Here is a 14,953-nt window from a genome sequence, read left to right as displayed (position 1 = left end):
AACAAGCCATAACAACGAACTCGGGCGGAGCAAAGACGCAAGATCAACACACCGTAGTACAGTGAAGTGAAATTATGTTCGTACAGTCGTCCGAAAGGTGGGCGGAGTGCACGTTGCTGCTGCTCCTAAGATTGCGACCCCTTATTCTTTAGATAGAAAAGGGGAAAGGCCATGAGGAAAGGATAGTGGTATTACAAAAAACTATCTCTTCACACCTTGTTCTAATCAGGACAGTTTGACATCAAAAAAGCCACCAGCAAGCACATTACATGTGCATTTGACAAGATGGTGAGATTTGTCCATGAAGCACTTCCAGATAGCACCATAGTCCCGATGAGATGTTGGTGTCAGCCAGTACAGTTCTGATAAGCGTTCACAGAAGTTCTCGGGGGCGGCGTTAGATAGAGCAGAGCCTTCTTAGTTTACACGTATCCCAGGAGAAATTTGTTACGTCGGCCTGCTTCAAGGCTGAACGGGGGAGTCAGATTCAGATAAGCCACAGTTGTTGATTTTTTTCAGGCAGACTGTTATTTCTCATCAGCCTTGAGTTCTGTTAGCACTTTCGATCCAAAATGGCCAGATTTATGAGCATTCCACTTGTCCGTGCTTATTAGCTCCCTCCAAGGTCGTTCTCAACATGCTGGCGAGTCCCAGAAGCCGCAAGTGGCCTGCGATTCTCACAAATCACTTCCATCTTATGGTTGAGCTCGTAAATCGGCTGATTTTGAGGGCTTGAAGCACGAACCAAACCTTCACATATGCTCGGCAGCTCTGCCATGGCCGAAACTGCTGCCGCTGTCTTCTTTAATAGCCGATAACAGGTATCCGACAGTGACAAAAAGCAGAAACCCTGAAATTTTAGAATTCAACACAATATTGTTGTATTTTACCTAAATCTCAATATTTGATAAGTAGTCTAGAAAATATGACAATTTGAGTAACTCAAGAATCCTTGAAGGAACGACAGATGGATGGCATAGAGGTGGTGATGGATATGAATTTATTAATAAGCTGTTCTCAAGGCAGATGTAAAGTGGGAACGGACTCTAAAACACCTGCTAGAGCAGGAAAACTAATCAAACAATTAAAAACAAGTAAAACAATATTACAGAGATTTTTATCAGTTCATCTTAGTTTTTTATTTAGAAGCCCTAAAAAAACTTTAAACTTCTTACAAATCCTTTTAAAAACTAATTTTTATCTGTTAAAATTCAGTGTGAAGAAAAAAACCTTCACAGAAATGTCATTTTTATGCCCCTAATAAACAAAAATTGTAAAAAATAATAATAATTGAGACGTGTATAAATACATTAAATCATTTTATTCATTGGTAAAAAGTGAACAAAAGAGCACCTGAAGCTATCGTCAAACATCACTTTGAAAAAAAAAAAAATCACAATTCTCACACCCAGTTGGTTTGACACCCTAAACTCTGTGAGAAGGGCTGTTAAAATATTCAGATTCTCTAAGACCAAGTACAGTTAAAGCAGAAAGATTGGTCTTCTTTTATGTACAGACTTATTAACAAAGTCATGCAAAATTAAATAAATTCTGACATCGAAACTTACAACTGGATGGACTTTCTGTTTAACTACAGGTTAAGGCAACGGAAATAAATTCCTTTCACCAACATCATAAAGTCAGGAATGAACCTAAAATAATTAGGTTTTACATTCTACAAAAAGGATGTAAAACCAATTAATTTACAATAAAAATAACTTGGTACAGCTTTTTTTGCACAGTGCAGATACAAAACTGGAAAAAGCCCTTGCGATCTGTACATACATGGCTTTTTCTAACACAAAACTGAAAAAACAAACAATAAAAAAAGAGCATCCAGAGTGCATAAGAAACCATTAAAAGTTAACACACACTCTGATTAGATCACATAGAAATAGTCGTAGTAATAATGATGATTAAAAACAGAACTACAACAATTAATTTTACTGTTTGATCATGTAATCCCACAAAAATCAAGATTTGGATTAAAGTGCCCCCTGGTGGTTTATATAAGTTACTGCAGTCATAAAGTGTTTTTTTTTTTTTAAGTTTCTACCCCAAAAAATGAATTTATTATCTTTTCAAAATCTTTTTTTTAGCAACTATAAGGAAAATACAAATGAACAGTTAGATGCTGAAGAGGGAGATTAGCCTTTATCTAAGGAATTTAGATTTTTTTTTTTTTACTCCATTGAAACTGACTCCGGTCACAGCTGGCATTCTGAAATTATACAACAAAGCGGCTGCTCTGATTTAATGGAGAGTCACATAACAGAATATATGCGCTGTGTGTTGACAGAGTAATATTTATGATTTACTTAATGACATGTTGATGTCATTCTAACAAGATTTTGATGCTGAAAAACTAAAAAAAAGTGTGTTTCTTAGCTTTGGTGGTCACATGTGAGGTGTATCGTGGGCTCTTCCTGCAGAAACAAAGACGTATACCCAAAGCTGTCCTTCCTTCAAAAACAATTTTCCGACTAATAGGACATTACATTAAACAATACTTACATATTAGTCTCAATTTAATATTTGTTGCGACAAATAAACATGCTTCATCAGTTTTAGCTAAACCTTAAGAGTCCTTCATCAAATATAACGGCTCCATGAGAAGTGTCACTTCGTATTTATTACAGAAAATAAGACATTTTGGAGTCCATTAGTGACGTGAGTTTGCTGTGATGAATTTGAACAAAACTCAAGTCTATCCTTTCACTTTCTGGACATTTTAGTACTTCATAAATAAGACAGCAGGACAGCAAACAAAGCAAAGTGCATCAGGGTTCAAATAGGGGAAAATTGTTCACAACAAAAAATACAAATAAAATCAGTTTTATCATTTGCGGTCAACAGATACAAACATTCTTCTAGAATGAGGAAAAACAAAAACATTTTTGGAGCCGTTAAACTTATACCTCGTTAAAAAAAAAATCCTTCCTCCGCTCCGGTCGCAGTGCGGCATATAGTGCAAAATTTGTTCTATTTCCAGTCCATAGGACCGCATGTCTTTCCTATACAGTGTTTAGCCAAGCAGCTCGCTTTCATTTTGCCGCTGTAACTGAGGAAATTTGATGCACCGCAGAGAGAAGCGGTACCTGGTGATTATTGCTCAGGCTAACTTTCAAACAATCATTTGCATATCCTTTGTATGAACTTGGAAAGTCAACTCAAGTTTCCCTTCTAACCTTTTTCTTCTGAGAGGGTTTCAGAGGCTCCACAGACTTCTCGGACTTCTCTGTGAATAAAATAAAAAGGCAGACAAACTGTTAACACACAAACAATAGCTTTCTGCTTGAACTTCTGGCCTTGCGCGCCTCGCTGTGACTGAACTGATGAGACTCACTCTGAGAGGACGGCATGCTGGTGTTTTTTAATTTTGAGGGAGGCGCAGGAAGCTCTTGAGTTTTGGTTGCTGCACTGACTGTGGGAGCTTGGCTCTGTGTCTGTAATCCAACAAGCACAGGAAGGTTTCAGGTTAAACGCACAAGTTAACAGGATTCAAAAACATTCATGGTAAAAACCTCATGTTTGTTTCTTGCCTGAGAATCCAAAGTGGGCTCCTCTTCTGTTTTCTTCTTCTTCCTCCTCTTTTTAGATTTCGCTGCTCCCCCGGAGGGATCCTCCGAGTCCTTCTCATCATCCGATACCTGAAATAAAACAACAATAAAACATGTAAGTTAATATTTATATAGCATAATCTACATTTTTATGGCGGGAAATACTAAATAATAAAAAAAAAAACTTGCATATTTTAGAACAATAAAGTCTTAACGGGGTGAGCTATACATGCACAGTTTAAATGTTACAACCATAAAGACTTAAACCTTGATGAGGGCAGCAGGAGGCTTCGACAGAGAAGCTGCTGGCATCAGCACAGGTGGTTCCTCATAATTTCCCCAGTGCTCTACTGGGGCATTCCAGTCAGAGGAGGGATCTGTTGCTGCCATCCCATCTATAAATCAAACAAAGAGAGAAAAAAGATCTCAACAGATTCCCAAATAAACACTGATGAGTCTGTGATGACTACTTACTGAATCCTGACCATTCACCATCAACGTCAGGGCGGTTCGTCCACTGCAGCTCCGATGATTTTGAGAACGAGTCTGAGGAAGACAATAAGTAAATCATGATGTGTTTTTAAAATGACACATCCAGGTAGTAGGGTATGTTTATAGCTGTAAGTACTAACCTCTCGTATTTCGTCCTAGGACAGAGAAGGACGTGGCCTTTATCCGACCATCACCATTAATGTTGCTCCATGCTGCTGGAAGCAACACAGAGAAAAGCATTTAGCTGATTTCGTCATCAAATCTGGCAGATCGGCTTTGTAATTAGCAGATAAAATCTTGCTTTTGATGTGCAATCTCTGCATTTTTTAAAAGAGGAAACAAGGCACACATTTAAACAGCAAATATCTGGATACGTCTTTATATGAAGTCAAGTCAACTTTATTTATAAAGCACATTTAAAACAACAGCTGTGACCCAAGTGCTTAACAATAAAAACCAATGGGAGTAATTTAATGGAAAAAATAAAAATAAATACAACAACAGTACTGAAAATTAATTACAAGCATCAACAGAAAAACAGAGAAACGCAGAGCAATAAAATACTAAATCGAGCCGCACTGTAAAAAGCCAGAGAAAACAGATGAGTTTTTTAGTAGAGATTTAAAAACAGGAAGTTAAGTGGCCAGCCTGATGTTGGGGGTGGGGGGTGGGGGCAGGGCAGATTGTTCCAAAGTTTGGGGCCCACATCTGAAAAAGCTCGATCACCTCTGCGCTTCAATCATGTTTTTGGAACAGCCAAAAGCAGCTGATCAGCTGATCTCAGGGCCCGAGAATGAACATATGGTTGCAGTAGCTCAGAGATATGAGGGTGTAACGCCATTAAGGCACTTAAAAGTACTCATTAATTTGAAACAAGAAGGTGTTTCCAACCCGTCGAGTGGTGATGATCATCTGCATCTGTCTCATGAGCGTCATCTAAAGTGCAACAGACAATGTTGGAGCAGGTTGTGACATAAACTGCACTCAGCACCCAATCTCACTAAAACAAATCCTGTTTAGTTTGCATTCTTCAAAGCCACATGGAGGGTAAAGGTCCAATACGAAGAAAAACTGAAGACTGGCTCAATTAGGCAAACTAAATCATTTAATATAGTTTTTTTCCCTGAAAGCAGTTTGTATAAGTTTATACTTTTATAATATGATGTCTCTCTGATGCCTTTTATTATACACAATGAAGAAACTTGTTTTTTTTTAACAATTACTCTAAATAAGTTTATATTGTAACGTCTAATTTTTGGCATTTAAAAATGTTGTCTTTGCATTGTTTTCAATTAAATGCAGTGTTTAAATGTTTGAAAATGAGTGTGTTCTGTGTTAGCCTTCATGAAACTGGACAGGTTTGCTGCATTTAAAAACTGGCCTATTCAGAAGAGGGTACCTTGTGGCTCCTGAGCCCAGGGTTGTGGATCAGTCTGAGGTCTGTAATGTGCAGTCGCAGTTATGGGAGTCCACTTTGTTCCCTCCATAGGACCCATCTGACCAGGGACTTTCAAGGACACATCAGACCAGCTGCCATCGGTGACTGAAGGCTCCGCTTTCCATGTGGAGGAAGCTGAAAAACCACAGAAAATTGAATTACATGGATTTAAAAGGCAGTTTTATTAACCACTAGCAGCTTAAATTTAATATACATCAGAGGAATATTGTTTGGAAAGGTAGTTTTACTGTCACACAAAATCATCTTTTATCATTTTAGTTTTAAATTTTATTCAATTCAATTCAAAAATACTTTATTAATCCCAAAGGGAAATTATTTGTTGTTGTAACTCGTTATCCTCATTTCATTAAGAGATGTTATAGATACTGATGGCTGTAGACAGGAAGGATCTCTTGTAAAGGTCCACCCCACAGTGGATCCTAAGAAACTGGCTGCAGATGCCGTCCGATCCGTCCACCCAGACTCAGCTGGCCTCTCGGTTCCCCCGGGCTGTAGGACCGCCTGAATGCCGGGCAGAACTCCTGCAGAGCGATGGCCACTCCTCCCAGCAGTCTGCCGAGCTCCTCGTCGCTGCGGACAGCCAACTGTAGGTGCCGAGGGACGATCCTGTCCTTTCACTGTCATGAACCGTGTTTCCTGCTAGTTCCAGGATCTCAGTGGTCAGACACTCGAGCACAGCTGGCAGGTAGATGAGAATGCGTCCACAGAACATCCTTTTCAACTCATTTGAGATTTGGGGCTGTAGTTGAGATATTATTTGAGCTTTTGAGATGTTAATCAGCTGCTGTTGGTTGTAGAAAACTGCCTTGTTGCCATGGTTACGCATCATAACAAATGTCCAAAACTAAAAAGTTTCAGTAAAAATCCTTCCCGCTGCACAGCATCCGATACCAGAGGAAACAATCATCCAAAAAAAGTGATTTACATCCAGAAAAAGAGGAATTAAAGTTTCCAAAAGCAAAATCTCAGAATGAAAGTAACAGAGCTGCTCCAACATGCAGCCACCTTGAGCGATGCAATTCTAGAACTGTTGACAACAAAGCTACAATTGAAAGAAAATGACTCCGCCTTTAACTGTCGTAGACACTGAATGATGTTTGGTACATATGTAAAACGGAGCAGTTCCTAAGTGCTCTCTTCCATTTAATATTGAATATAAACAAAACTTTACTTCTAAAATAAAGAGGGTAAATGCTTCAGCATTGTTTTTACCAGTTCCGCTGGCTGCCTCCCCTTTCTTGGTCATTCTTGAACGCTGGTTCTCTGAAACAAATTCAGAACACAAAGTTTAGATAACTGCACTCCGACTATAGCAACTTAACCAGTTAAAAACGTTACGACTCTAAACGACTTTGTCCTGACACTTGGAGGTCAGACTACACTTGACCATTCGAACAAACGCAGCGAGGCTCATTTGCAGTTTATTACCATGGTTTCCTTTGTTCCTCTTGGCGGCTACAGGCGCCTCCATGTTGGTTTTTGGAGCGTCAGCTCCTCCTGAGCTACCTGAATCCTCAGAGCCTTTTTCCTTCCTGCGCTGCTGTCTCTTTTCCCGGTTGCTGACTTTGGTCTCCCACACACCTGATGGACATGAACACAAAAAACTAAATTTTCATGTGAACACATTATGGTGAGACTTTAAACTAGATCTGTTAGGTGACACGCAACAGTTTGAAAACGAGAATTTCTTATAAAATTGTCTGTCAGCTAAGTTTTACCATCATCAGGTTCCCTCCCATCATTTGAAGATGACTGTTGAACTGGTTTCACATCTGGTTTGGTTTTCTTCTTACTCTTTTTCACTTGAACTGAGGTCTGTACCTCGCATACCTGAGAAATAACAATGATAATAATAATAAAATAACAATCCTGGCTTTTGTTTATTTGTCTATTTATGGCATGATGTGGCAAATCTAAAAGCAACAAAACTATTTTATAAAACTAAAAAAAGGCACACTATTGTGTCTACACTGCCCAACAAGGAGCGTTTCAGATCCCTTTAAATCTGGTCGTACCTTCCCAGCTTTAATCAGTCGGGATATTTTGGAAACTGTCACAGTCTCTTTGACCTCCTCTTGAGCCACAACCACAGGCTGTCCATTGGACTGAGACTTCTAGAAAAAAAAAGTAAAAAAATCAATAAAAAATCCCAAAATGATGAGCGTTTGGGAATAAACAAAAACAGAAATCTTAGGTACTTTTTAGCAATTAACAAGTCTGTTTAAAACACGGTTTTATAGGAGCTGACTATCATATGTGCAGATGTTAAAAACAAAAAACTACCGGTACATCCCTAAGTTAGTTTTAATTTAAAAATAATTATTAAAAGTAAAAAAGGGCCCTGTTAATAGTGACACTTTATCAAAAAAAAGAAGAAACACTTTTTTTGTGCCGAAACGTTTCACCTTCCATCCAGAAGGCTTCATCAGTCAAGGAATCACACAACACAAAACTAATTCTTCCTCCAAACAGCTTACTCCAAAGTGAAACAAAAAAAACAGTTATGTTGGTGCTAAGATGGTGTCTTTGGCACGCCCCCTCCTCCGATGCCGGCCCTCTTCTTCATCGACAGTCATGACAAACTGGTTCAAAACCAACAAAGTCCATGCTCAATAATCCAGGTATACAATCCAACTATTTTCAGTCAGGTCATCTGGACAGCATTCAAATCAAATTTTCTCTGCATTGTTGGTTTATTTTGTGTTAATAACTGTGGTTTTTGACTTTTACATCAGCATTTAAATAACTAAAAATGTTCTTTATTTGTGGAGTGGCAGAAAACACTACTAGGCAGTTCTGATGACTAGTTGGCTCTGTGAAAAAACATCTGTATAATGACAGATACACATTTTAAATAATATTTTACTCTTTTCAAAGCATTTATTTTTTTTTATTTTGCGCCTATTATTATTATTTCTGTAGACAAATAATTTGGAGCTGTTTTAGTCCAAAACATAGACAGCAGTCTCTGATGGCATCAGGCAAAGATATACGATATTGTTTTAAATAAAAATAAACAAATGTCTTTTATTTGAGGATATCAGGAGCCAAGATCTGAACAGTCCAGACCTCATCTGGTCCTGTTGTACCTTCATTTGATTGTAGATTATAAACTGTAAACATTTAAATGAGACATAAATAAAGCTCTTAACTATGCCCTGAACAATGACGCGTCAGTTAGCAACACATTCAGCTAGTTAGCATCTCGGGCTACATCACATTAGTTCAAGGTATTTTTACTTTAGGTGGCTAAATTTAAATGGGTTTTATCCTCGAATGACTTCATCTTTGTTGTGTAAACAAAGCGGGCTACTGTAGTCTACGAAATAGCAAACTGGCGTGAAATTGTTAAGCTTTTGTCAACAAATTGCCATGGATGGATGAATTTTATGCAGTTTGATCAACAGTGAACACCTGGAGCCGCAGGAAAATCCATTGATTTGACTCAATCGCCGTGATTTTAAGTAAACTTGTTACCTTTTCGGTCGTTTTTTTCTTGCTCCTCTTCTTGTGCTCCTCTGGTTTGACACTCTTGATGGGGTCGTCCTTGCCTGGCTCCCCCTCGCCGCAGACTCGGTTGGACGGAGACCCTCGCTTCTTCCCGCAGACGGCGGCCCAGGAAACGGCGAGAAGCAGCAGGAGACCAACGGCAGCCGTGGACAGAATGACCCAGGTCGGGTAAAGCTCGGGCTTCAGACCCAGGTCCACCCCGAACTGGGTCTGGACAAAGCCCTGTCCCGAATACACGAGCTCCTTTAAACGACCCGAAAGGAGCTCTGCTTTCTCCAGCACTAAACTCTTCAAGTCCCCAGCCATGTTGACAAAATACGTAAACATTAGCTGCTAGCTTTCATTTCAAAGTACGGTGGCCGAGAAGGGTGAGCTCTGAACTCACTGCTCAATCTTCATTTTGAAAAACACAGCTTATAAAATAATAATAATAAAACTGTGTATTCCCAGTCTCCCACAGAAATTTCTAGACTCAACTACAAAAAAAGCAAATTTATTTGACTGTACATAATAAACTATTACAATTTTCAGAGTTAGATTATCTTGACCTTTTTGCAAACTGCCAAGCAAAAAAATCTACCAAGTTCTTTTGGTTTTTGTTTACTGCATCTATAAACTGAGTTTAAGTCAGTCACAAAAATATACATAGTTAATTAACATACAAAGACAGTATCTGTATTCAACTTAGCCAAACAAATGAATAGATCAAATGTAACAAATAGCCATAAAAAAAGAAAATACTCCCTCTTTCAATTTCAAAGTGTTCAGTGTTAAATTAAACTTATTTGCAAATAAATAGTTATTGAATAAAAAAAAAAAATGCTTTTAAGTTTCTGAAAAGTGGTGTTTTTGAGGTGTTGTAATCATCTGCTTCTTATCAGGTTTTAAAATGAGATAAATACATCAGGAAACAAAACAAGTTACTGCTGGTAAAGCTTGTTTCTAAATTATTCAGTCAGTGTGGACTTTTTCTATTCGTCACTTTTTTCCCCCAAAAACAAGAATTTTTTTTCCAAGATGCAGCTTCTACATTTTGACTTTTCATTTTTTTTAATAGTTAATAATATATATTTATAAATAACTAATAACAAGGTCATATGTCTTGCGTTGCACATCTAAGATTTAATTTACTGTTTAAAACCTGATAAGAAACTGATCATGTTATTTTACAGTCGCGATATGTAAAACTTCTAATTAATTAGAATATAACTACTTTTGACAACAACCTTATATAAAAGAGTCATCTCAGTTTCAAAAGTCTGCATCCAGAGTGAATTCACAGTCCATCATGTTTGACATCACTCCAAATTTCTGATACTCAGCAACTCTTTTCTCAAAGAAGTTAGTTTTTCCCTCCAGAGAAATGGATTCCATGAAGTCGAAAGGATTTTCCACATTGTAAACCTTTTTAGGGGAGAAAAAAGGTTATTAACACCAAAATACACATTTACACATATCCCTAGCATACAAATGAACACATTTTAATGATATGTAATTATTTTTCAGTAAAATGATACATAGAACACTGACTATTCTTAGACCTGTAGTTATCACAATGCTACATAAACTTAACTTGTCTAGTTTAAACTCGCTGTATGAATATTTAAATGGAAGTACCTTGACAAGTCCGAGATCAGCGAGGAGACGATCGGCTACAAACTCTATGTACTGTTTCATGAGGGAACAGTTGATTCCAATTAGATCAACCGGAAGTGCCTCTGTCAAAAACTCCTGTAGCAAGAAAAAGGAGATGAACATTTACAGAAATGCAGCGATAATTAATATTCAGTTCTTTCCAGAAGAAAAATGGCACATGTTAATAAATAAATATTCTGACCTGTTCGATGCGAACAGCTTTGTTGATAATATCTTTGACTCTGTCCTCCGAGGGCCTTTTCACCAGGTAGCTGTACAGCAGGCAGGCAAAGTTACAGTGCAGACCCTTGGAAAGAACGTAAAACACGTATTAGAACGGCTGACGTGAAAACAGAAATACTTGATAACTTTTTAAATCTGCAAACGGGGGTTTTCCTGATGTTTGAGGAAGGCTTTGATGCTGTGTGTAGACGAGGTACATTTGGTATGGTATGGTATAAAGTTTATTCATTTAAAAAAAGTACAAAACAATTCCATAACAATATAAAAAAAGATACAAAAGATTTAAAATGAAAGGCAGCAGAAAGAAGAAAAAATCTTATTATATCTGCCCCTTTTTTTCAAACAATTATTTCAATCATAATAATTTTCAAGTAACAGAACAAAATGAATAACTCTTTCTAATTTTTCTAATTCTAATACAAAACAAAACACATTTGCAATTTCAGACTTTTTTTTTTAGCTTTATTTATAACAACCTCTTGTTTTTTTCTCAAACAAAATCAATTTGACAAGCTATCATTAGATTTTTTAAAGGATGCACGATATTGGATTTTTGGCCGATATCCGATACCAATATTTTTTTCTAAGACCTACCTACAGAGACTACATCGTTTTCTCTGCTGTGGAATTAAAATACCACATTATTCTGCATGGTCTTTGTCAATTTGACCTACTACCAAATGCAAATGCCCAAAAGGGGGCTGAAAATGATGTAACACTTCAACTTAGATTATATTTAATGTCAAATTCATTCATGACATTTACTCTCTCTAACACAATGACAAGACTTGAACAGTGCTAATTTGTAAATTTTTACAAATCTAAACTCAACCTGTTTAAAAGCAACAAGTGAAAAGTGCATAAGTAGTGCATTAATAGATATACTTAACAATTTCTTAAATTAAATTAACTTAAAACAGAAACCTTTTACATCGGTGAGTTATTTGATGGAATGTCCGATATTTTAACTTTATCGCTAACATCAGCCGATACAGATACATGCTGATAATATTGTGCATCCCTAATTTTTTTTAACAATTGTTGGTTAAGTTGGACTAAGCAAGCATTTCTAGACAGACTACATTACCAAAATGTCTGATTCTTTAGAAATGAAGACTTTAAAAATGATTTTTTTTAAATATACTTATGTCAGGGAAAAAAGTACTGGAAGAACAGAAGTGTTTAGATTATATAGAAACCTACAGTCATCCTCACACGAGAACCAAAGCCTGTGCTGGTTAAACCTATAATTCTTTTAAATAATCTGGCTTATAGATAAACCCTAAAAACAGAAATCTTTAACCTTTATTCTTCAGATATAATCCTGTTATAAATGTTCTCTACACTAAAGATAAAACCACCTCAGTGAGTGAGGTTATCTGAAATTAATTTTCTGTCATTCCCTCTCCAACATATTGTGTTTTAGTTAAGTCATGGTTTTGATTAATCTTTAAAATGTCTTAAAAGATTGCGTTGGGTATAAAAATGATCATTTACTCACGAGACACTTTGGTAAGTATGATGCGCTCTCAGTTGTTATGAGTAAACAGCATGATACATGATACTTGGATAAACAAACTTTAGAGCAATCCATGTTTGTTTTAGGCCAAACAAATATGAGATCTGATCAGAGTTTTCATCTTCGTGGAAGTCAGTGTAACTTGGAGACATTCTCACTGTCCACACGTCAATTTTTATTTATTTTCATTTCCTAAAGGCATTCGCTGGTCCGATCCAGAAAACCCCAGCATGCGTTAGCATGATGACAGATCCAAGAAAACACAACCAGATCTTTGATACTAAAAACCTTGAACTTCACCTGAGGTTACCCCACTCGGCTACTAACACCTTGTTCATTAAACTCTGCTTTGGAAAATTTCTGGCATTTGTGTTAAGTTTGAACCTTTTACTTTGTTGCCTTTCACACACCCATTACACGAGAGGAGCTTCTCCACTTAAAAACATGGTTACATGAGGGAATAAACCAGTATCTTCTGGATAGAGAACACAAAAAATAGGACAAGTTGTGGAAAACACCATTTTGTTATCAACTGTGGCTATAATAAAAATAAACATTGTGTTCTCTTTCCTATAACAGAATATACAGCATATGTTTGCAGCTGCATTTCAACAGGTTAATTGACATGCAGTTGTGAGCTGATTTATTTCACCTCATCCCTGCTGATTAGTTCATTGGAGTAGGTCAGGCCAGGCATGAGGCCTCTCTTCTTTAACCAATAGATGGCAGCAAAAGAGCCTGAGAAGAAGATGCCCTCCACTGCTGCAAAAGCCACAAGTCGCTCTCCTGAGGATGGAAAAGTCATGGTTTATAATTTGTTAAAAACTGAGTTATATTAAGCTATTCTTAATTTTCAGTTCTAGGTCTTTGAACATTGTTTCGTCTTTACCAAAGGTGGACTTGTTGTCTTTTATCCACTGGAGGGCCCAGTCTGCTTTTCGTTGGACACAGGGCATAGTCTGAACGGCGTTAAACAGATAGTCCCTACAACACAAAAACTATAACTAATTACAAAGAATTTAACATTAAAGAACAGTGTATAATAAGTTAACAGCCATTTCCTGCAACACTGGAACAAACATGCGCAGAATGCAATCAATGCAACACACAAATAGTTAAGGCAATGTGTATAGCTTGTGTTTAATGTTGAAGCTGCAGCAGCTGGGAATGAAACCAACTCTTTACTAAATTTGTTGACACCAAAAGTTCTACAAAGTCCCTACAAGTTAACTGACCTCTCCTTCAGGTCTTGGATGTAAGTGTTGATGAGCATACTGTACATCTCCGAGTGAACAGTCTCTATGAGGATCTGGAAGCTGTAAAACGAACGCGCTTCAGGGAGCTGAACTTCCTGACTGAACCTTTGCACCTGTTGTGAAAAGGAAAAAACTGTTGAACCGCAACGGGTAAAACCACATTTCTGTCAGATTGCCACTCATACAATCAGATAATCACAATTAACGAGCGTGATCCAGCATCATAGTTGCTCACTAACATCAGTTAAAAAAAAAACAAAAAAAAACAGCAGTGCATTAAATGGCAGTACAAGAAATATTAAATCTTGCTCTGGCTTGAGAATCAGCAGGCGAACATTTCACTCCTCGCTCTCACCAGGTTCTCGTTGACAATACCATCACTAGCAGCAAAGAAGGCCAAGACGTGGGAGATGAAGTGTTTTTCTTCAGGCTTCAAACGGTGCCAGTGCACCAAGTCTTTGGAAAGATCAACCTGGAAGACATTAATGCACTGGAGTCAGATTATTTAAGGTTTTAGAGTTATAAGCTGTGATAGGAGACAATAATTTGCCAGTGGATTTTGGAAAGTAGATGCATTTTTGCACACTGAGCCTTCATGAAATTGTAAAACCCACCTCCTCCACTGTCCAGAAGGAGGCCTGCGCCTGCTTGTACATCTTCCAGATGTCCGGATGCTGGATGGGGAAGATGACGAACCGCCTGGGGTTCTCCCGGAGCAAAGGCTCGTCCTGGGTCTCCGAACCACTCCGACACTCCGCATTTTGTTCCTTGAAGCCGTTCTGCAAGAAACCGGTTACTTTTCTTTCGTTTCTGTTTTGTTGCGAGTTTCTCGGTGCACTCGGCTTACTTCACTTACGCATGCGCAGTCAGTCAAAACAAACGGCACGAGACAAAGGACGTTTATAAAGTAAAAAGGCACAAATCTGACATTTGCTGTGTCACTAATACTTAAACGAGTCCATGAACGTCAACGTTACTAGTAAGTCAAATCTCTCTGTAGTCAAACAGTCCGTTATATATGATAATTAAACTGCCAGCTTACATTTAGTTGACCATTTTCCTGCGAAGACCTTTTCACCGTCGGTGTCATTTTGAGGAAGTTAGCTTCCTCTTGTTAGCTGTAGCTCCTCCGAGCCATATGTCAGCGTAGCTTCAAATGACAGAAACACAAAAGATGCAGCGCCCCCCAGTGGTCACAGGCGGCACAGCAGATGTTTTAAAGCCTGTTTATCATATATATATATATATATATATATATATATATATATATATATATATA

At 37.7% G+C, this 14,953-nt stretch overlaps 2 protein-coding genes across 2 annotated transcripts; both read right to left on the bottom strand.

Annotated features, from left to right (window-relative positions):
• Window positions 1–1,999: 1,999 nt before the first annotated feature.
• mtdha (metadherin a) lies at window positions 2,000–9,327 on the bottom strand. Its single transcript, XM_037692750.1, has 12 exons — window positions 8,989–9,327; window positions 7,527–7,625; window positions 7,230–7,341; window positions 6,940–7,092; window positions 6,724–6,774; window positions 5,452–5,625; window positions 4,193–4,267; window positions 4,035–4,106; window positions 3,828–3,955; window positions 3,543–3,650; window positions 3,347–3,446; window positions 2,000–3,238 (listed from the first exon to the last, which is right to left on the bottom strand). The coding sequence occupies exons 1-12, from the start codon at window positions 9,325–9,327 to the stop codon at window positions 3,171–3,173; spliced, it is 1,479 nt and encodes a 492-aa protein (XP_037548678.1). The 3' UTR covers window positions 2,000–3,170.
• Window positions 9,328–10,044: 717 nt separating this feature from the next.
• Window positions 10,045–14,799, bottom strand: rrm2b (ribonucleotide reductase M2 b). Its single transcript, XM_037693692.1, has 9 exons — window positions 14,717–14,799; window positions 14,289–14,453; window positions 14,030–14,146; window positions 13,654–13,787; window positions 13,308–13,402; window positions 13,071–13,204; window positions 10,859–10,963; window positions 10,639–10,752; window positions 10,045–10,425 (listed from the first exon to the last, which is right to left on the bottom strand). The coding sequence occupies exons 1-9, from the start codon at window positions 14,762–14,764 to the stop codon at window positions 10,273–10,275; spliced, it is 1,065 nt and encodes a 354-aa protein (XP_037549620.1). The 5' UTR covers window positions 14,765–14,799; the 3' UTR covers window positions 10,045–10,272.
• Window positions 14,800–14,953: the final 154 nt, after the last annotated feature.

The sequence above is a fragment of the Nematolebias whitei genome, chromosome 19 (genome assembly GCF_014905685.2).
Source record: "Nematolebias whitei isolate Nwh7 chromosome 19, NemWhi1, whole genome shotgun sequence".
Classification (NCBI taxonomy): Eukaryota; Metazoa; Chordata; class Actinopteri; order Cyprinodontiformes; family Rivulidae; genus Nematolebias; species Nematolebias whitei.
The sequence above is the reverse complement of the archived record's forward strand: the minus strand, read 5'-3'. Positions and strand labels throughout refer to the sequence as shown.

Excerpts from the sequence above, each read along its gene's own strand:
- mtdha (XM_037692750.1), bottom strand. The coding sequence starts at position 9,327 with ATGGCTGGGGACTTGAAGAGTTTAGTGCTGGAGAAAGCAGAGCTCCTT. Across the intron at positions 4,107-4,192 it reads CCTAGGACGAAATACGAGAG|ACTCGTTCTCAAAATCATCG; the intron begins GTTAGTACTTAC and ends TGTCTTCCTCAG. Across the intron at positions 3,956-4,034 it reads TGGTGAATGGTCAGGATTCA|ATGGGATGGCAGCAACAGAT; the intron begins GTAAGTAGTCAT and ends TTTGATTTATAG.
- rrm2b (XM_037693692.1), bottom strand. The coding sequence starts at position 14,764 with ATGACACCGACGGTGAAAAGGTCTTCGCAGGAAAATGGTCAACTAAAT. Across the intron at positions 14,454-14,716 it reads AGGAAAATGGTCAACTAAAT|AACGGCTTCAAGGAACAAAA; the intron begins GTAAGCTGGCAG and ends GGTTTCTTGCAG. Across the intron at positions 13,403-13,653 it reads ATCCAAGACCTGAAGGAGAG|GGACTATCTGTTTAACGCCG; the intron begins GTCAGTTAACTT and ends TTTGTGTTGTAG.